Raw genomic sequence first — 20,938 nt, forward strand, 5'->3', positions numbered from 1 at the left:
ACAACTCAATACACACTTTGGAGGTACAAATACAGGAAATAAACCTGGTTGTTAAGGGCACAGACTTCAGAGACAGATTGCTTGAGTTTAGAACCTGGCTTCATCACTTAATAGTTTAATGAACTTGGCAAATTACTTAATTTCTTTGGACCTCAGTTTGCTCAGCCATGAAATGAGAAGAATACCACCACATATCACTGACTCTTAAGATGTCACCTACTGAAAGACACACTCAGATTTCAGAGATAGTAAAATGTGAAAAACATGCATCTTAGACATGATAAAGCTCCTACTCCATAGAGTCGCTTGAGGATTAAATGAGATAATATAGGCAAAGTGCTTAGGATAGGCCCTGGCACATAAGTACTATATAAGTGTTAATTACTACTGCTTTTACTGCTAGAGCTGCTCTTCCTCTTCTTACTACTAGCAAAGTGCACTCATGTGGTATTCTTTAGAAAGTACTGACAGTTCCTGATGAACAGTCTTGGAAATAAATTTTCATGTATCCAAACCTGTTCGTGTTTCAAATTTTTTAGGCTTATCCTATTTGAGGAAATATGCCATTCATTCATTCATTCAACATATATATTTTTGTGGGTTCTTATCATCCTACTACTCTTATATGCCAAGTCCTAGGGATACAGTAATAAATAAAATAGATGAAATCTCTGCCTTTGTGGACTATATATTCTAGAAGAAGGAGAGAGATAATAAACAAAATATGTAGGTACATTTATATGATATGTTACATGATATATTAGATGGGGATTTAATGCTACAGGGAAAACTTAAACAGGGCTGATTGGTGAATTTGGAGGAGAGATGGGGTTGGTGAAGAATGATAGCAGTTAATCCTTGGTCCATATGAACAAATTGGCTTTATCAGGGTAACTATACATACTCTGTTCTTTCAATGCCTCATCCCATTTAAGTTCTTGAAAGTAGAAATGGGCACTTCATTTTCCCTGCTATTAGATTCAGTGTTTAAGGAAAAATAACATTTTCAACTGAAAGTCAGATGCCTGAGAGTCTGGTATTTAAACAAACATGAAAGGTGCAATAACACCAAAGGGATAATAATTGAGTTAATCTAAAGCTAAACTCTTTCAAATTTCAGTTTTGAAATGCTTCACCTTTAAAATCCCATGGTGAGTAAACTCCCTATGGGGAAGCTGTGTTACCACATGTTTGCAGTGATGGGAAGCGAAGCCCGACAGCGTTACTGTGAAATCGTTTGCATATGGAGGTGACTCAGGAGTTCTACTTCCCTGAGTTGTAAAGCTCATGCAAGCTGGCCACACTTCTTTGGTGACACTGCCTCAGTGCAATTGAAGCTTGGTAGCTGACTTGCTTTCAGTGCAGCTCAACTTGACCTCCAAGACCACTATGTGCAAATGACAACTAGATGGAGTGGGACTAGGATGCCAAATTAGTAATTTATAGTACAAAATGAAATGGTCAGACAAATCACATCCTCAAATCTGGTTGGTCATCTGCTTTGCTCCATCAAGGACCCCTCCTTGGAAAAACCATCAGTGCCAAGAGATTTCCCATTGTGTCAAACCACAGCAAAGGAAATCACAAATCCACAAGGGACATTACAGAGCCCAGATAACCTGGAAGAACACCCTTCTTCACTACAGGGACAGCTTTTCCACTCTCTGCATACTCTCTAAGACTGATGAGAGACTCTTCTTCTGGAAGCAGAGACATATACTCTATACTTCCTTCTAACCGACTGCCAGGCTTATGCTCTTCCTCCCTACCCTAGATCCAGCAATGCTGGCTGTTCATGGAGCTAAGTCTTGATAATTTCTTTAATGCCTTGAAACATAGTATGCCTGATATTTGCTGATGGACTGAAGAAAAGTTAAAAATCCCAACTTGGGATCCCATCAGCTTGCTTTCATGAATATCTGTTATGGAGAAGCATATGGTAAGATACAATTAAATTAAATCTACCTCACAAGACAAGTGACATTTTGACAACAGTAGCATTAATTGAGCCAGAATTAGAGACCCAGCAATGTACCATAAAACAGATGCATTTCTCCTAATTCCTATATAATTTTGATTTTGACTTTATAATGATTAGTTACCCCTTTATGATAAGTGTAAACTTTTTCTATTTATATTCCTGACATTCAGATTGATGGTACTTAGGTCAGGAATAGAAACACCAAGGGATGATGATTTAATTCTAGTCACATATTAAAAGGTCACCATGTAAACAAAAGAAGCAAGCAGATAATCTCAAAACTATGACTAGAGATGGCAGATTTCAGCTCAATATCAGAAAGTAATTACAATAGGCTATAGAAGGAAGGTCCAAATGACAGGGGTATCATTGTAGGAAGTATGTGAGTAGAAGATCCTTTCAGGGGATTGCTGTTCTTTGGGTGTTTGGATTAGCTGCTCTTGCCTGGGATCCTTTCAGCTCTCAATTTTATGAATCTTAACAGTGAAAGCAGAGGTGGTCAGCTAAGGTGTTTTCCTTTACTGAGCTAGAAGCAATCCAAAACTTTGAATCCAGGTGACCTGATGTCATATTTATAGGTCAGTACCCAGGAATATGACACAGTTCCTCTTCAATACTCCAAGATAAAAATGGTACAGATTTTTAAGATGAATGTATGCCTAGTGAGCATAGTTTATACTGTCTCTGAGGAAGAATAGTTTATTCAATACTTGACATGATTATTTTTTGCCTTCATAGATTGACTTCAAGTCTTTTTGAATGTGAACCTTACAATGGGGTTTGTCATTAATATATTTATTTGGATTTGACATAGAGAGGTTCAAAGAAAAAATGCTGGCAGACCTCATAAAATTAAGAAATAAGTATTGAATTTAAAAATTCTTGGAGGGACACACAAATAGTGACTATTATCCTTGCATGCCATGGAAGATAGTGGTGAAGGGAGGAGAGACACTTTTGTGGTTCATTTATTCTCTTCCACAGTTTCCGAATTATTTGCAAGAAAAAAAAAATATATATTTATATATATTACTTTTATAATAATAAAAAAGTGAAGATTAGGAATTTATTTACTTTTTTATTTATTTTTTTTAATTTTTTTTTTTGCGGTACGTGGGCCTTTCATGCCGTGGCCTCTCCTGTTGTGGAGCACAGGCTCCGGACGCGCAGGCTCAGCGGCCATGGCTCATGGGCCCAGCCGCTCCGCGGCACGCGGGATCCTCCCAGACCGGGGCACGAACTCGTGCCCCCTGAATCGGCAGGCGGACTCCCAACCACTGCACCACCAGGGAAGCCCTAGGAATTTATTTTTAGGAAAACTGAACATGTTGTGAAACATGACTGCCACATTTGGCTCTGGATCTCCAGGGACTATCAAACAGGATGTGCTCAAGCAACGCTCATTGGATGAGTATGTGAATGAATGAATGAACAGACTGCTGCTGTGGAAAGTGAGGCTGGACTTCCAAGATTGAAAAGTTCTCAACACTGAGATATGGTTTTAATAAAGGCTGTGTCTATCTGTAATAGGTCTTACCATTGACTTTCAAAGTAATCCGCTTGTAGTCGGCACCGCCATAGCTGATCAAGCAGCAGTAAATTCCTGCATCCTGCAATTTCACATCTGTTATCTGAAGTGCGGCCTTCCCCAAGGGGAGCTGGTTCTTCAACAGCAGGGCCCTCTGGTTGTAGCTACTGTGTTGAACATTCAGGTCTTCCTCCCCATTCACAAACTGAATAATTTTCTTATCCTCCATTTCCCAGTAAACAACTAATGCCAACAGGTTTAATTGTTTGTCTACTGGAAATCTGCATTCCAATGTCACATTGCTGCCATATTCTACCACATACAGGTCCTTGGGAACTGTGATAGTAAATGCTGAAAAGAAAGATGACCAATCTTTAGAAGACGGAAAATTCCTCAAAAAATTTATAGAATGAATGCAGGGTTTATAAAAGGTTTATCTGATCACTTATGTGATAATTACATTTAAGGACTTACTTCCCTGAAATACATATTTTATCCAGTGAGCTTGAGACATGTTTTACGATGTATATCTCACTCCTGAGTTAAAATAATAAAATTAGCTAAACAAGTTGTAGTCCCAAAATTCATAAACATACACTACTGTAGAAATATTACATGGTAATGGGGTGCTTATAACAAGGGATACTTTGTTTCATGTGGACATCCCCAGAATGTCCTTTGACTGGACACTCATTGCTTTTTACATAGTCTAAATCATAGATTCCAATAGTCCTCTCTACATACTGCCTGAAACTCTTAATCAGTTGTCTGGCCAGAGGTAGATGAGTACAGAGATTTAGGGAGGGTCTCAGGCTGATGCCAGTACTGTGTTACCCTGACACTGCATGTACACTATAATTCTTCCTTAGAATATACTCACTGGGAAAAGCAGGTCATAGAGCAAGGTGGACAGAATGATCCTGCTTGTTTAAAACAAGCATATAAAAGTATACACATAGGCCATGTCCTCAGATATTTTAAGTAATTACCCTTGGGAAATGGATAATGGATAATGAGTAATGGATAAATGGATATGGGTTAATTTTGTTTCTTTAGATGTGTCCATACTCCCTATATCTTTGTCCATTGAAATAGGTCTATGAAATATGTTTATGAATTATAATGAAGGAAAAATAGAATGTCTTCTCTACAAAAATTATATCTATTTTATTATTTCAGTTTTTATCTTATAGTTAAAATATTTAAATTATAGAACCTAATGAAAGGATTTGGTATCTTACCTTTCAGCAAACAAGAGTAAGCCATGAATGTAAAGATACTGTATATCCTCATCTTTCTGGAATGACCTAATTATGGAAAACACAAAAAGAAAACTGCTTTACTCAATAATTGAATATCCAGACATTATGGGACTTGGCAGTTTTAATTGAAATTGTCTTTTGATAACCAGACAATGATTGATTTGTAAGTGCTGAAATACAGCAGGGAATTTAGAAGTTCAATACCTTCACTTAATATCCCACAGCCACATAAAGCTAAATGAAAAAAAAAAAGGTACTATGATGAGAATTCTAATTACAAGGCCTGTAAAAAAACTTGTACACTCAAAAGAAACCAAGAAGAAAATATTGCACCAAAATCCTCTCAATTACTTTTTGTTTTTTTCCTGCAGTGTAACATATCTAGAAATCCAAGCCTGCCCTATACAAAATTTCAAAGCAAGGAGAATCTAACTTCCATTATCTCCCACCTTTCAATGCCTCTTCCCCCCACTAGCAGCTTTCATCCTACCCTTTAACTATTCAAGCCTTCCACATTATTATCCCAACCATGCCAGTTCTCCCTCAGGTTCCATCCTTCTAAAATCTCCTCTTTCGTCCTTTGCTTATCCCAAATTATAAATTCCATTCCCTCAATAAACTGATTCCACTAGTAGCAGGGGGAGTGAAAAGGAGAAACAGTTGGATTCAACCACTTCACATTAAGATGTGACTCACTCACAGCCCTCTTTCAGGGGTATCTGCCTAGATTCTACACTTCATTGTGTCATCCTGCTTGAAATTCTACCAATTCTTTGATTCAGCAAACATTGATTGAGTAGTTTTTCTGTGCCAGGCACTAATTTAGGCATTAGGGATACAGCAGTGAACAGGAAAGAAAAGTCACTCTCCTCTAGGAGCATATATTCCAGTAGAGGAGTAAATAGAGATTTGTTCTATAGTTCAGCAAATCTGTTTATTTATTAATGTATTTTCTCTCTCATGTAATACATACATTTACATTTTGAGAAGAAAGCCAGCTTTCTGCCTTAGGGTCTCTTCGACCTTTGTATACATACAAAAACTCACAATTGATCAATTAATCAATGTTACACATATGTAAGGCAGAAGATTTATGTCATGCATATATAAATAGCTCCTAAAAATCAATAAGAAAAGTACACACAACCCAACAGGAAAATGAGCCAAAGGTTCTAATATACAGTTCAGAGAATAAGAAATACAAATGACATCTAAACATAGGAAACGATGCTCAATTTTACCAATAAAGAAAAAAATAATAGTTTAAGATATGAGACACCATTTTTCACTTATTAGCTTGATCAAAATTATAAAGTTTCCTAATATTTAGCATTTCTGAGGATACGAACAAATGGGTTTCCTTACCCACTAATGGTAGGAATGTGAAGTTGTATAACCTTTTTTGGAAGGGCAATTTGGTAATCTCCATTAAAATCTTAAATGTATATGTCATATTAGCTTTCACTTCCTCTCTGAGAAATATATCTTACAAAAACAAAAACACATGCATGTAACAATAGACGCCAAAGGATTAGCATTGCTAATACCAGCCCCAAACTGGGAAAACCCTAGATAGCCTAAATGGTTAAATAAATTTTGGTATGTCCATATAATGTAATACCATTAAGGAAAGAATACATGTAGATGTATTGACTTTGTAAAGATGTAGAAAGTAAGTTGCAGAACAGTATATGTAGCAGAAATCCACTTTTGTTTAAAAAAGAAATAATCTGTGTGTGTATATTTAGACATGGAAATTTACAGAAAAATCCATACCAAGATGCTGACAGTAATTATATCTAGGAACAAAATTAAAGGAAGAATAGTCAGGTATTTATCTCTTTATAGTTTTCGAAAGGAAGAAAGGATGGGAGAAAAAGAAGAAAAGGGAGATGAGATTGTGAATGACTTCTTTGGTGTTTTCCTGTGTCCAGATTTTCAAACCAATGAATATGTTTTATTTTTATTAGAAAAAAATAAAAACAAAATTTAATGAACCATTTCATCTTGCCAAGCGGCAGAGAGTTTGGCAGATGGAGTAGTAAAATGGAAAGAACCCCAGAACCCCAAACATCAGAGTTGAGGTAGAATAATGGCATGTGTTTATTTTTCTGTTTTTTCTTCATTATTAAAATAATATTACCACATTATGGCAAATAAGAAAACAAGGGGAAAGTCACCCACTATTCCATCACTTAACCCAGGGAGCATCTGGTAATGCCTGGAAACATCTTTAGTTGTCAAAATAGGGTGGAGAGAGGGTTGCTACTATCTAGTGAGTAGAGGCCAGGGATGCTGCTAAACCTCCTACAATGCACAGGACAGCCCCCACAGCAAAGAACTATCTGTCCCAAAATGTCAACAGTGCCAAGGCTGAGAAACCTTGCAACCACTGTGAGCATTTCGGTATATATTTTTGTTCCAGTCTTTTCCCCATGAAGCTTTTAAGAACAATTATACACATAACACCCATTTTTTCACTGAATATTTTGACAAATAATTTCCATTTTACTGCATGATATTTATAAGTATCTTGTTTAGTGGTCCCGTAATGTTTAGTTTCCCTGTTGTTAGGTAAGGATTGTTTCCAGTTTTAAAAATATAAGTATTTGTGTATTCAGCAAATATTTGTTAAGTGTCTACTGTGTACCAGGTCCCAGGCTAGGCCCTGAGGACAGATTTTCCTCAAGCGGAACTGTTGATCAAGGACAAAGAACATTTTCCTGGTTCTTGATACATGTGGATAATTGGTGCCAGTTACATTGGGTCTTCACTTAGCCTTGGTTTTGTTTAAAATATATATTTTTTCTAATTTAATTACAAAGTACAACTTGAAGTTTGTTGATTGTTTTAGTTCTTTTATGAATTATATGATCATTTTTTGGCCTGTTTATCTTACTGGTTTCTTATCAACCTGTATGAATCCTTCATGTTCATATAGATATACACATACAAAAACGGTAAAATAAAAAATATCATCATCATCCTCTTGCTAGTGTTAGGTACATAATTCTTATTTCACTCCTTTCTGTCTGCCCTGTACATTGGAAACAGGGATGGCAGCCAGGACTGTGAGAACACAAAGGTTGCTGAAATGAGGCTGCAGCAGCTATCTGCCTATCCTTTACTTGGGCCAGAGTTGATTATACCACAATTATAAAATACTAATGTGATATAATAAACACAAATACATTTATTGGGCAGAAGAAAACTTAAGATGCCCCTAACTCCAAGTAAAGAACTGAATAAAACAGAGGGGCATTAAATCCACTCATGGATTTCAACTAACTTTTCCAATGTTTATGGCATACCCTGGTGGAGTTCCTACCCCTTAACGAATTTAGTTGAAAATTTTAGAGGTAATAAAAGTTTACTGGAAGGTGATGGATTAGATCTGATATTTACCTAATTCCTCATTACAGCTCCTCTTCCAAGGCTCCATTCCCTTGGAGTGCAGTTGTTGTTAGTGGAGGGAAGATAGGTAGATAGATAGATAGATAGATAGATAGGGACCATGTAAACAGACATGGTCTTTGACCTCTAAACTCCACATTAGGGCAGTTGGTCTGAGAACACTGACATCTTCTTCAGGGAAGAAACTCTGACAGTATATCTGAATTCCCAGACAAGAACTGAGATATTTAAAGAGCAAGGAAAACGTGAACTAGGGAAGAAGCGATGGTTTATTCAGGATGGGGAAGCAGGTTTGTCCCTAGGGGAACCCAGTGTAACACTATGGAGCTGATACTACTTCTCTAGCTTGCTAAGGTAGGATGGGTAGGACGAAAAGACAGGGAAAAGAACTCAAGCTTTCTTTCTCAAAAGTATAAGCAAGGAGTGTCTTGATATCTGTTAGTTCAGGGTTTCCTTTGATTGTTACCTGATGTATATGTACTATGATTTGATTTTTAAAAATTCCTAGAGTTTGAAAATGTGTCTCCAAGTAAGCTGAAAACCTACCCAATTAACAGATCGAGTTGATCTATTTAAACCTCTATGAAATACAAAACTCTATTAAACTCGACTAAACCCTGTGTCCTTTCTCCTTCCCCTCAGTCACACTGAGATATTCTTGTACATTTCCCAGGTGTCGCTTCAATTCCCGATAGTATTTCTGTGGCTTCCTTTAAGACCACACTCTAACTATTGTCCTGTAACCTCTGCCTACTGTACTTAACTGAAAAAAAGGCTATTTTTTTCTTTAGAGTATCACAGTTCTTAAAAACTGCTGGGCAACTGTCAATGTGAACTGACACAACCTTTCTGGAAGGAAATTTTCAATTTGTATCAAAAGGCTGTTAAAACATTCAGACTTTGATTAAGTAGTTATACTTGTAATAGTTAATCCGAAAGAAATAATCAACAATGTCCCAGGTATTTATATGCAATGATGTTCAGTGAATGGCTAAAATAGTGAACCACTGTAAATAATCTTTATGTCCAGCATGGGGGATTAATTTTGTTTGGTTATCCAGCACCATGGAATGTAGCCATTAAAAAAAATCACATTTTTAGACAGCAATTTAATCCATAGAAAATCAGCCACATTAGGTGCACAAAACAAGGTGGAACAATGATACGTGAAGACTCCCTGTGTTTTAAGACAAATCCAAACTGAACTTTGACATAGGCTAAGCTCAATGTGGCTAAGAAATGTTTAACATTTTTTTCCTTAGGCTCCTCTCTTCCACCTTCAGGACTCCTTTAGTCCTCAAAGCAGATAGAGCAAAGAACTCGGGCTCGGGTATCCTGGCTCTTACAGCAGGAAGGGACCTTAAGAGATGCTGCAGGTGTGATGACTTACACAGATCAGACTGCTAGTGAGCAGCTAAAGGTGGACTGGGACCCGGGTGTCCCGACCTCTAACCCAGGAATTTCCCTCTAGACCCGGTTACCCACCTCAGGACCACATTCGTGAACGCGCAGGAACATATATGGACTTACAGGATAAGCAAAACTGAATCCCCCTAGCTAAAGGCTAAACTTGTTACTTGTTCCAATTAACCTTAATCGTCTCTACTGCACCCAAACCATCACGCTTTCCCTTTCACTTCTCCTCTCTCCATCCCAAAGAAAGGGTCTGTTGACTTTCCGTTTTAAAGTGCCCAGCGAGATGGCCAAAGATGCTGGCCAGTGAGCGAGAACGCTCCCTACCTGCGGGCGGGAGACTCTCGGCTGGCGGGGAGGCTTCGGCACTGCGCCCGGGACTGCGAGGACCACCCGCGGCGGCCCGCAGCTAAAGAGCTAGCGTGGATGAGTTCTCCGCCCACCCCTGCGAGACAGTCCCGCCCCCGGGTCAGCACCCCACGCCCCCGACTGGATTTTCTTACGCTGCCGCTAAACTTGTAATCTGGAAAACAAGCGGATTTTTCATTTTTGGAATAAAAGGTTAGATAAGTGAAACCAAAAGTGAAACTTAAGTCCGGCTTCCCGTAAATCAGCTTTTCAAAAGGAAAGCTTCAAAGATTAAAACAAATCAATATCTGATGTTTTAAACAATGTTTAAAAACAAACCAACGTCCGAAATCATCGCAAAGATTTCAGACGTTGGTTTTACCTTCAGAATTCACACTCTAAATTCTGCCATGCGGTTTCCCCTCTTTCTGATAAAAGCTTTTACAAGATAACGGATCATCCTGATAACTTGCTATAAATCTACAACATAAAGAAAGTAAAACGACAGGCCCATATGGCTTTGGTTTTTATTCTAGAAAGTAGGTGTGTGTGATAGGAAACATATTTTTAAAACGTGGACTTTGTCACTTCCTCAAAGTTCCTCGACCTAGTGAAACTATCATTGCTTTGTCATTAAAATAACTTCCCATCAGGACTTAAACCTTTTAAGAATGCTCTGGATCCCTGCTATCCTGCCGTCCTTGAGATCCACGTTGGGGTAGCACAGGTGAGGGTTAAGAAAATCCTCTGGTAACTCCGGATCAATGGTTGAGCCCAAGCTGAAACCACGTCACTCATACTGAGGCGGCGGCAGAATTGTGTCAAGCATTCCCCACTACTGAACTTCTAGATGCGGCTCTCTTGCTCTTTCGTTCTCTCGCTCTCTAGCGCAGTCTCGCTCTCCCTCTCTTCTTTCTTTTTAATTTTAAATTGATATATTGGACTCTTCATTGTTTGCTTTTCCTGTTTATTCATCTCAACTGCAATTCAAATTACTGCATAAGGAATGAATATTGAGCTGTCTGTTGTCTTGGATACGGCATTTGCTTCCCAAGTAAGAATTTTCACATTCTTAGAATATCACATATTTTTATTTATTTTTATTTTTTATTTTTGATGTTGGGGGTAGGAGTTTATTAATTTATTTATTTTTGCTGTGTTGGGTCTTCGTTTCTGTGCGAGGGCTTTCTCTAGTTGTGGCAAGTGGGGGCCACTCTTCATAGAGGTGCGCGGGCCTCGCACTATCGCGGCTTCTCTTGTTGCGGAGCATAGGCTCCAGACGCGCAGGCTCAGAGTTGTGGCTCACGGGCCTAGTTGCTCCGCGGCATGCGGGATCCTCCCAGACCAGGGCTCGAACCCGTGTCCCCTGCATTAGCAGGCAGACTCCCAACCACTGCGCCACCAGGGAAGCCCACATATTTTTATTTTTTAACTTGGAAAAATACAGAAGATACTGCCTTTACAATCTGGTGGGGAGTGTGAAATTCTCTTTAGCCTCAATAAAATTGTAATAGACTTGGAGATTAGCTCAAATCTCTTTTTGAGGCCACATGGTGAAATAGAGCCGCGTTTTCTCAACTTTATTCCCTGTGATATTTTCTATTTAACCAGTTTCATGTTTCTAAAAATGACACTCAAGACCCAGGACATAGATTTCAAGACCTGCTAGTGGGGTCATGACCATCACGTGGGGAAAAGCTGGCTCTAGAGCCACCTACCACTAACTAGCTGAGTTTTCCTGAGCAAGTAATTTACTGAGTAGGCAGGAATAAGTGATATCCTCTTAGATGGTCTCTATGATGCATGAATAATTTTTAAAACTGGGGGCGGTGGGGGGGGGATGTTTAATTGCTTGTTTATTTGTTTTACCAAAGCAATGTTCAAGGTCTACACAATGATCAGCAGGCAAGGCAGGAGGTGAACGGAATTTGCCTTTCTCTGAAGTTGTTGATGGGAATGGAAGGTATTTACTCAGCTTTCTCCTCAGTGATTTACATATTACTAATCTGAGGATTTGTGATTTTGTTCATCTCACCCACCTGTTTCCATTCATTTTCCTATACTGTTTATCAAGTTTCTTAATGAAGCCATTCATTTTCCTATACTGTTTATCAAGTTTCTTAATGTTTTTATATCGTCTGGAGACAGAAAAACAGGATGTGTTTAGAAAAAAAGAGATTTTATCACTTCAAAAAAGTATATGAAAATCTAACAGCCAGGGGGGCATCAGTCCCAAAACCTTGTTCGTGTTTTGTGATTTGGGTGAAGTGGATGGAGGAGTGCTGAGATATGGGACGAGCAGTGGGAAGCCAGAGCTATAGAACTAGACACCTGATCATCTCCAGTATCGCCATGTCCCATTCACACCCCTCTTAATCTGTTCATTTTTAGAGGTTAAAAACTCATCATTGCTGATGTGCTATTTCTCAGAGTGTTTCTGAGGGTCACTTGCATCACAGTTGACTTGGGATAGGTGTTTAAATACAGATTCCCCGTCTCTGCCACAGACCTGTTAAGTCCAATTCTCCTGGGGGTGGTCCTGGGAGTCTACATTTCGAAACCATCCCCACATGAGTCATGTGCACACTGAAGTTTTTTAAATTGATGATATAATGTTTAAGGGAAAAAACTGAACGAAGAGTTCTTTGCAAGTACAGTTATAACTCTCCTTCCTCCAACTAATTTGGTTTAATTGGTATCAACACCATTCTTCACTCTACCTCTGCCTGTTCTACTTTCACTTTTGCCCCTAAAACAAGAGAGATGATCCTTGTTTGTCCTGACCTTAGAGAGAGAGATTCCAGGCTCTTACAAGTGGGTCTGAAGTGATACTAGCAATTTCCTGGTGAAGGAGCAATTTCCAGTATACTTTCTTGATCATCAAGAACAGGACATAATAAAGATACTTAAACAAACAAAAAGATATTAACAAACTGCTTTGTTTTCATTGAATATGTAGAAATGCATTTTATTATTATATATAAAGACAACATCCAGATTTTCCCCCATGTTCTAGTTTTGATTGTGTAGGGTTGTAAACCACTGCCGTATGTTATGCCCATTTCTCTCTCTCTGTCCCCATCCACCAACTCTCACCTTCTGTTGCCTCCACCTTTGCCATCCACCCCCATAGACTGGTGCCAAACAGATTTCATGGAGCAGAACACTTTGCTCTGGTTATACAATACAACTGTTTAAAATACAGGAGCAATTAACATGTGTGGATGGCCAAGTGGTAGCAGCTTTCATCACTTGACACCCATGCTCAGATGCTTCTCTTAACAAGGGCTGTATTTGTCTCTTATTTCCTGTCCTGAGCTGGAGGAGAGCTGGTCAGGTGAAGAGCTCTTGGCTACAAAGGGCAGCTCCCACACTGTGGGTTCTTTAAAACAAAGATGAGGCCTCCAGCAATGTCCCTTGTCCTCAAGGAATTCATAAACCCAGACATAGATAATTATGACCCAGGTAAATGCTGTGGGAAGTTGGGAACACTCTATGGTAAATAATTTAATTCCAAGGAATCTCAATAAATGAACTGAAGACTGCTAAAAATAGAATTTACAATTGGGAGATACCCTTTCAGAGAATACTGGGAAATATTTTATAGATTTAATATCTTAGAATTAAGTAACCTAAGTGAATGTTGTACAAATGAAACAGTTCCCTTGTGAGTCATTTTACTTGGTTCGAGAACATGATTTAGTTCAAACGTGTCTGTAGAATTGCCTCCAGGAGTATTATTTTATACTCATTCTTGGTTTTAAACTAAGAACAATATGACTTCTAAGAGTCTAAAAGTCTTCAGAATCTCTACTTGAAAGGGAAAAACTGATTTTTGTTTTCTGGTATAAGTAGTTATTCAAAGGCCAATTATAGTCACATCCAGGTTACTGGATCTAGAACCTAATTAATCTGCCATTCATGATAATAGATTCATCATAAAAGAATGAGATATAGTTTTTTCTTTTCCCCACCCTATCCTGAAAGGACAGCAAGGCCTTTCTGTTTCTGGAGAGAGAGAGAGAGAGAGAGAGAGAGATTCCAAACATAAACTAATAAATTTCAGATACTGGAGAGTCCTATTAGAAACAAAAAAAGAAAGAAAAAGAGGTGGGACAATATGATAGAATACGTAGATGTGAGGCTCCTTTAGTGTGGTGGCGAGGGAAGTTGTCTCTAAGAGGCGATATTTGAGAAACAGATTATGAAGACAAACATGAAATGATTTGCAGGAAGAACATTCCTGGTAGAGGGGTCAACAGATGCAAAAACCAAGGCTTTTGCAACAGATGCAAAAACTTGGCAAGTTTTAGGGATTGAACAAATGTCACTGTGGCTGGAGTACAGAGTGAAAGAAGGGGTGGTGATCAGATCAGATCATGGTTTTGAGGACCAAGGGAAGAGGGCTGGATTCTAATTGCAATGGAAAGCTGCTGGATAATTTAAAGCAGTAGGGTTACCTGATTGGTGCTCCAAAAACATCACTCTAGCTGTGGTCTGAAGCATGGAGTATAGAGGGGCTAGCATGGAAGCTGGGAGTCCTTTAGGAGCTATTGCTGTAGAGTACATTCAAAATATAATTTGGAAGCAGAACTAACAGAACTTGTTGAAGGATATTAGTACTAATAGAGAAAAGGGAATCAAGGATGATAGATATGATGTAATACGCTATTTCAGGGTAGGATACTACAGCCAGAATTACAGGCTTTCACAATATTTTAGACTTAGAGCTCACAATGTGAGCTCTTTAAGGATATCTAAAAATGAAACACAAACTCTCCCATTAAATTATCACTGGAAACTGGTTGTAACCCATCAAGAGACTCATAACTTATTAAGAAGAAATTATTGATACAATCCTTTGTAGAAATGGAAAGTTGGTGGCAGTATGCTGGAAGTGGTCCAAGGCCTTGGTCCTGCTTATGGGATTTAATCAGGGTACAACATGACTGGTCTAGGTCATTCGCTATCACAAGCTGAAGAAATTCACTGGGAACACTGTGCCAGAGATGAGAGGAAAAGGCTCTGAGTTATGGTTAGAGCATTCCTTTGACAAGTATGCAGAGGGAAAGCCTCAGAGGCTGAGAAATGCCATCAGCTAAGGCAATAGCATTAAGGTGTGTGTTTGTGTGTACTCTAGGCATGAATTGGTTTACTTCTTACAGAATATGGCAAAGTGGAGAGTAAGGGGAAAGCATAGGTTTCATCCGCGCTTGTGCATGAACAAGCCAAGTAGAAACATGAATTATAGACTAGAGTAATAGACATTTTACAACCCCAAGCAAAGGCCCCCGACCCAGAATCTCTTGCTAATTTTGTGTTAATCAGAGCTGACATAGCAAAAGAGAAGACCATAGCAGCATTTTAAGAGTAAGATAGGATAGTGACACACTGACCTCAAACACTGAGGTAGACTTGGAAAGTCAGAAGCAACATAGGCATACTTCTACCTCTTGAAGTCCAACTCTCTCAAGGCAAGGCCCCAGGGGGTGAAGATAAGCAGTTTCCCCAAACCCAGTGAGGCCTGGCCTAGGTGTGAATTGGACAAGGTGGTTCTAGTTTGCAGCTGATATATTGTAGGGTTGATATCAAGCAAAATCATGGGGTATCCATTATTCTGTATGTCACAGACTCCAACAGTTATGAAGATAACCCTCATTTGCTTGGTTTTGATAAAGGGGATAATTAATGCCTCCTGTAACCACAAAAAAATTAACCCAGTGAACTCATCATTTTTCGTGTGTTCTTGGAGATCCTAAGAGGAAGATGGGGAGTTGGCATGGGGAAGAATAAAGTCTAACATTGACATGCTTGTTCCCACGTTTGCTTAGAAGAAGTTTAATGGACACTGTCAGGCCAAGCTTTGCAGCACTTCCAGGGATTCTTGCCACAGAAGGAAGAGAAAAAGAATGAAGAATGAACTCTGGGTATGGTTTTTTGATGTCCCTGGATGGCCCAAACAGATGTTGTGTCCCTCTTGTGAAGAGCTGCAAAAGAGAGAATATATAATAAGGTAGATAATTTTATTCATCAGAGTTCAGGGACTGTTTTCAACTTAAATTGAAATGCTACCTGGGATTCCAGGTAGGAGACCAGGCTGAATTTCTCAGAGGTGCAGGAGGCTGAGAGTCACTGGCTAGGAACAGGGTTATGTGAATGGCATGGGCTGTAGGTGAAGGAACTTATCAGGGGTTTAGTCTAGTGATATGGAAACCTCATGGTTGAGAAGAAGGAAAAATATAAGCAGCTACTGTAAGTGGAAAAAATATTTGGAAAGAGAGAAATATCTAGGGAAGATTTTAGGCGTTTCCTGTTAAATATGCTGTGCAGATCATTTGCAGGGACTGCTTAAGAAAGCTTATGTATTATTCTTAAGTGCTTCAGCTGTCAGTTGATGTTTTCTTAGATTGCTGTTACATGCTTGTACTGAACCATGTGAAGCTTCAGTTTTATTTAGGTTACACTCTGAAATACAATCGCCCATTGCTCAAAAAAGCTTTCCTTGACTTGGCTGCCTCCTTAAATTACTATCATTTCTGATTACTCCATTTCAATGGCAAACCTCAACAAACTATATCATCACTTTTTCAACTATCAAGTTAACAAAACAAAATGCAATAATTATAATAAAGATTATAAATATAGCATTTTTATAAAATATATAGCATTTTTTGTCAGACACCATGTCTTGATGATTTACCTACATTAGCTAGTTTACATTTTACAACAATTCTATGAAGAAGATACTATTATCGCCCCTATTTTATTTTTTAATTAATTAATTAATTTATTTACGGCTGCGTTGGGTCTTCATTGCTGCATGTGGGTTTTCTCTAGTTGCGGCGAGCGGGGGCTACTCTTTGTTGTGGTGTGTGGGCTTCTCATTGCGGTGGCTTCTCTTGTTGAGGAGCACGGGCTCTAGGCACATGGGCTTCAGTAATTCTGGCGTGTGAGCCCAGTAGTTGTGGCTCGCGGGCTCTAGAGTGCAGGCTCAGTAGTTGTGGTGCTTGGGCTTCGTTGCCCCAAGGCATGTGGGATCTTCCCAGACCACGGATCAAACCCGTGTCCCCGCATTGGCAGGAGGATTCTTAACCACTGCACCACCAGGGAAGTCCCTATCACCCCTATTTTAGACATGGGGATACCAAGGCACAAAACTGAAGTAACGTGTCTGAGCTTATATAACTAGGAAGTGGTACAGCTGAGATTCAAACCCAGGTACTGTGGCTTTAGTGTCTATGCCCTTAACCACCATATAAGTGTATCCTTGTTCACTGCTGGTGGCATCATGTATTTGTTCAACCTCAAAAAATTAAACATAGAGTTACCATTTAACCCAGCTAATTCTACTCCTATGTATATAACCAAGATAATTGAAAACATAGGTACAAAAAGTTTTACATGAATGTACATAGCAGCACTATTCATAATAGCAAAAAAGTAGGAACAATCCAAATGTTCATCAGTTTTGAATGGATAAACAAAATGTGGTATATCTATACAATGAAATATTACTCAGTCATTAAAAGGAATGAAGTACTGACACATGTTACAACTTGGATGAACCCTGAAAACCTTATGCTACGTGAAAGAAGCCATATACAAAAGGCCATATGTTGTATGATTCTATTTATATAAAATGTCTAGAATACGCAAATCTATCGAGACAGAAAGCAGACTAACAGTTGCCAGGGGCTGGTGGGGGAAGGGGGACAATGGGGAGTGGCTGCTAAAGGGTATGGGGTTTCTTTTTGGGGTGATGAAAATGTTATGGAATTAGGTAGGGGTGATAGTTGAACAACATTTTGAATATACTAAAAGCCACTAAACTGTACTCTTTTAAACGGAAAATTTTATGATATGTGAATTATATCTCAATATAAAATTTTCTAGGTAGGGAGAAAACAAGATTTGAGTCCACTGCTGCCATTATATTACAGTGCCATATGGTGTCACTTGAGGAATGGACAAAGTCCAGAGAAGGCTGTCCAAAGCTCAGTGATGCTCTGCTGGTTCAGATTGCGCCCAGGCTACAGTATGCCCCATGAATGAAGTCTAAAGTTAAAATTCAGACTGTGTTCCAGAGTATGCGCAACACAATTCCAGAATAGCTTAATACTGAAGACTTCTATCATTATCCCCACACATGCTCTTCTTCATAGACTGAAGTTCTTGGCTAAACCTGTTTCCCATTTTAATGAAGAAATTCACACTCCTTTCAAAAGCATCCCTTTAAAAGGGAATACCTCTAAGCACATCTTGAACTTTCAAAAACTTTTAAAAAATTTATTACTCTATAAACTTTTATTTATTATTCTAAATATTCTTTCTTAAATTCTGGGGCTTCCCTGGTGGTCCAGTGGCTAAGAATCCATGCTCGCAATGCAGGGGGCCCAAGTTCCATCCCTGATCAGGGAACTAGATCCCACATGCCACAACGAAGATCATGCATGCCGTCACTAAGACCTGATGCAGCCAAATAAATAAACAAATAAATATTTTTAAAAAATAAAAAATAAATTAAAAAAATAAATTCTCATTGGAGTATAGTTGATCTACAGTTTTGTGCCAGCTTCAGGTACACAGCAAAGTGAGTCAGCTACACACATACACATATCCACTCTTCCTTAGATTCCCCTCCCATATAGGCCACCAAAGAGCACTGAATAGAGTTCCTTGTGCCACCCAGTAGGTCCTCATCAGTTATCCATTCCATAGTAATGTGTACACGTCAATCCCAATTCCCCAATTAAAAACTTTGTTTTCTTAAAAAACTACTTTATGGATATACAGGGAAATATTGAGTAATTTTACTGTCGTGAGGTAGGGGACTTTAAATGAGTTGAGAACTTTATGGATTTTACATCAATTCTTTCTATAATATGTATACTATTTAATCCAGTATTTCCAATCAAAATATTAAAAAGCTATACATATATGAGGCGATCATCATGATGTTATTTTTTTTAGGGTCTGGGAAGCCATCTAATTCTTTTTTAAAAATTTTTTATTTTATATTGGAGCATAGTTGATTAACAATGATGCTACTGACAGTAGCAAAAAAAAATCAGAAATATCCAATGATGGAAATTGTATACATACTTGCTGAAAATCTTACATATGTTAAATGGTATATATGAATTCCATTTAACAACATGAAAATCCTTATGCTATAATGCAAAATGATTTTTAAAAGTACCTATTTGTATGTGTGTATAAAGCATATATACATACATTCACAAATTCATACAATTAGAAATAATGCACACACCAGTTAGTTATATGTCATTTGATATTGAAATAATTTTCCTTTAATCTTCTCACCCCACAGTCTATAAAATGTGTTCAATATCTATACCAAGATTTCTCTCAATTCCCAGAGTAGATATTCTCATAGTCACTTTTTTCACTTATATTTTAAAATACATACAAGAGTATTTATAATGTATATGTATAAAGTGTATCCATTGGGTTTCCATCAGGAATCAGAATTCTACTCAGTTGGTCTGACTAAAGAGATCTTAGATGCTAATTAAAGGAGTGGGGGTAGGGTTAAGAGAACCATCTAGCTCCCAACCACCAAGTTGGGGTGAAGAACCATCAGGTTGAGAGTATAACAGCAGCGGGAAACCCATAGCATCTCTAGGCTGAAGAGTAAGGGAGGAGAGCATTTCCAGAGCTCTGTGAGCTGGAGCCACAGAGGAGGGGCCACGGGTCAAGAGCTGAAGTTGTGGAGAGACACAACCACTGCCAGATCCTCAAACAGAGAAAGAATGGATAAAATATACCCTACCTCTCTTTTCTCCTGCCTCCTGTCTCCTGTGGATGCCTCCAAAGTCCCAACCCAAATGGAAGCCAGCTGAGAAGAGCCCAGGTGCTGTTTTCCAAAGAGGTCAGCTGCTGGGGTATAGAATAGGGCAAGGAAGGGGGGAGAATGGATATGAGGGGAGGCAAATAGAAGACCGGGATAGTCTACCTGTTTTGCCACCCAGTATTTATTCTTTCCCTTTGCTCAGATGGAGAGAAACGCATCCCCTAAACATGAGAATCACAGAGTCCTACCAAGTACTATATTGCTTTGAGGTGATGGCAATACTCTGACCTAGAAACTAAATTATAATGTTTGTCTCCATCAGTATTCTTCATCCAAGGAAACAGGGAAAGGAAGGGCAGGGAAGAAATAATCAATTAACGTTTTATATACAGAGCTACAGTAGTCCCTGCCTCTATAGCTTGTTGCTAGGCTAAAATTGATAATCATAATTTCCTACTTCATTCACTTTTGTTTCCCTTGCTCTATACAGTATCTTAGTAGATTAGGATTTTTTACCTGGTATGGTGATACAACACTTTAATTCCTGTATGGTCTGAAATTTAAGTGCTCCTGACTTTATCAGGTTACTGTAGTTATCTAATGATCATTATTATTGCACATGGGAGTATTAACATATGCTCAGTGAATCTTTGGGAGTCATGCACATTTCCCCTTGCCCTCATTGTATAGCTGCAACCCAATTTCCTCTTGGTAATTAGGATCAGTTATTCCAATTCCATCATGATGAGGAACCAAACTGATCGGGGGCAGTTTCAGCTTCCAATTCAATGGAGCTATGGCTGGGTCCTCTAGTGGAAACATTTCTTCCTTTTGAACTAGTACTTCAAAGTATGATAAACCCAAGGTTGTAGAAATGGTGTGCTGGATATTTTCATTTGTCCGGAACCTCTACAGACTGTATGGACCTGGCTCCCCTATCTTCTGGCTTTCTTGTGGATCCAGCCAATGGAAGATTTCAGCAGGATTTCCGAGCATGGAAGGACAGAAGGATGTATCTTTCTTTTCCACCCTATCCCCACTTGGAGCTGAGGTGCTAGCAGTGGCTACAACTATAGGATCTTACCCTCCTGGGCCAAAGGTCAGCATCGACTGCTTTCCTCTCCTGAAAAACATAGCTCCTGTTGGTAGCCCTCTTATACAGCCACAGCTATGGCTCT

General features: G+C 38.8%; 2 protein-coding genes across 9 annotated transcripts in view; one reads left to right on the plus strand and one right to left on the minus strand.

The window, feature by feature from the left end:
• CD274 (CD274 molecule) overlaps window positions 1-20,691 on the minus strand; it is a 32,495-nt gene extending 11,804 nt beyond the window's left edge. The window contains exons 1-3 of one of the 4 annotated variants that reach the window (XR_002176322.3): window positions 19,740-20,691; window positions 4,751-4,816; window positions 3,519-3,860 (exon numbers count right to left, since the gene is read on the minus strand). Coding sequence is in view for 2 of the 4 variants with exons in the window: in XM_073806142.1 (XP_073662243.1) it covers window positions 3,519-3,860; window positions 4,751-4,802 (394 nt within the window). In the remaining 2 variants the exon portion in view is untranslated. Of the gene's footprint in view, window positions 1-3,518; window positions 3,861-4,750; window positions 4,817-8,176; window positions 8,197-9,925; window positions 10,055-19,739 lie in introns of those variants that run through there. The other 3 variants (XR_002176321.3, XM_073806142.1, XM_073806141.1) reach the window with 3 other exon arrangements.
• PLGRKT (plasminogen receptor with a C-terminal lysine) overlaps window positions 10,863-20,938 on the plus strand; it is a 61,748-nt gene continuing 51,672 nt past the window's right edge. For 4 of the 5 annotated variants that reach the window (XR_012332505.1, XM_073806144.1, XM_073806146.1 and 1 more), the window contains exon 1: window positions 20,744-20,859. The gene's annotated coding sequence lies outside the window, so the exon portion shown is untranslated. Of the gene's footprint in view, window positions 11,001-20,743; window positions 20,860-20,938 lie in introns of those variants that run through there. The other variant, XM_019934798.3, reaches the window with a different exon arrangement.

Source organism: Tursiops truncatus, chromosome 6, assembly GCF_011762595.2.
Source record: "Tursiops truncatus isolate mTurTru1 chromosome 6, mTurTru1.mat.Y, whole genome shotgun sequence".
NCBI classification, from domain to species: domain Eukaryota; kingdom Metazoa; phylum Chordata; class Mammalia; order Artiodactyla; family Delphinidae; genus Tursiops; species Tursiops truncatus.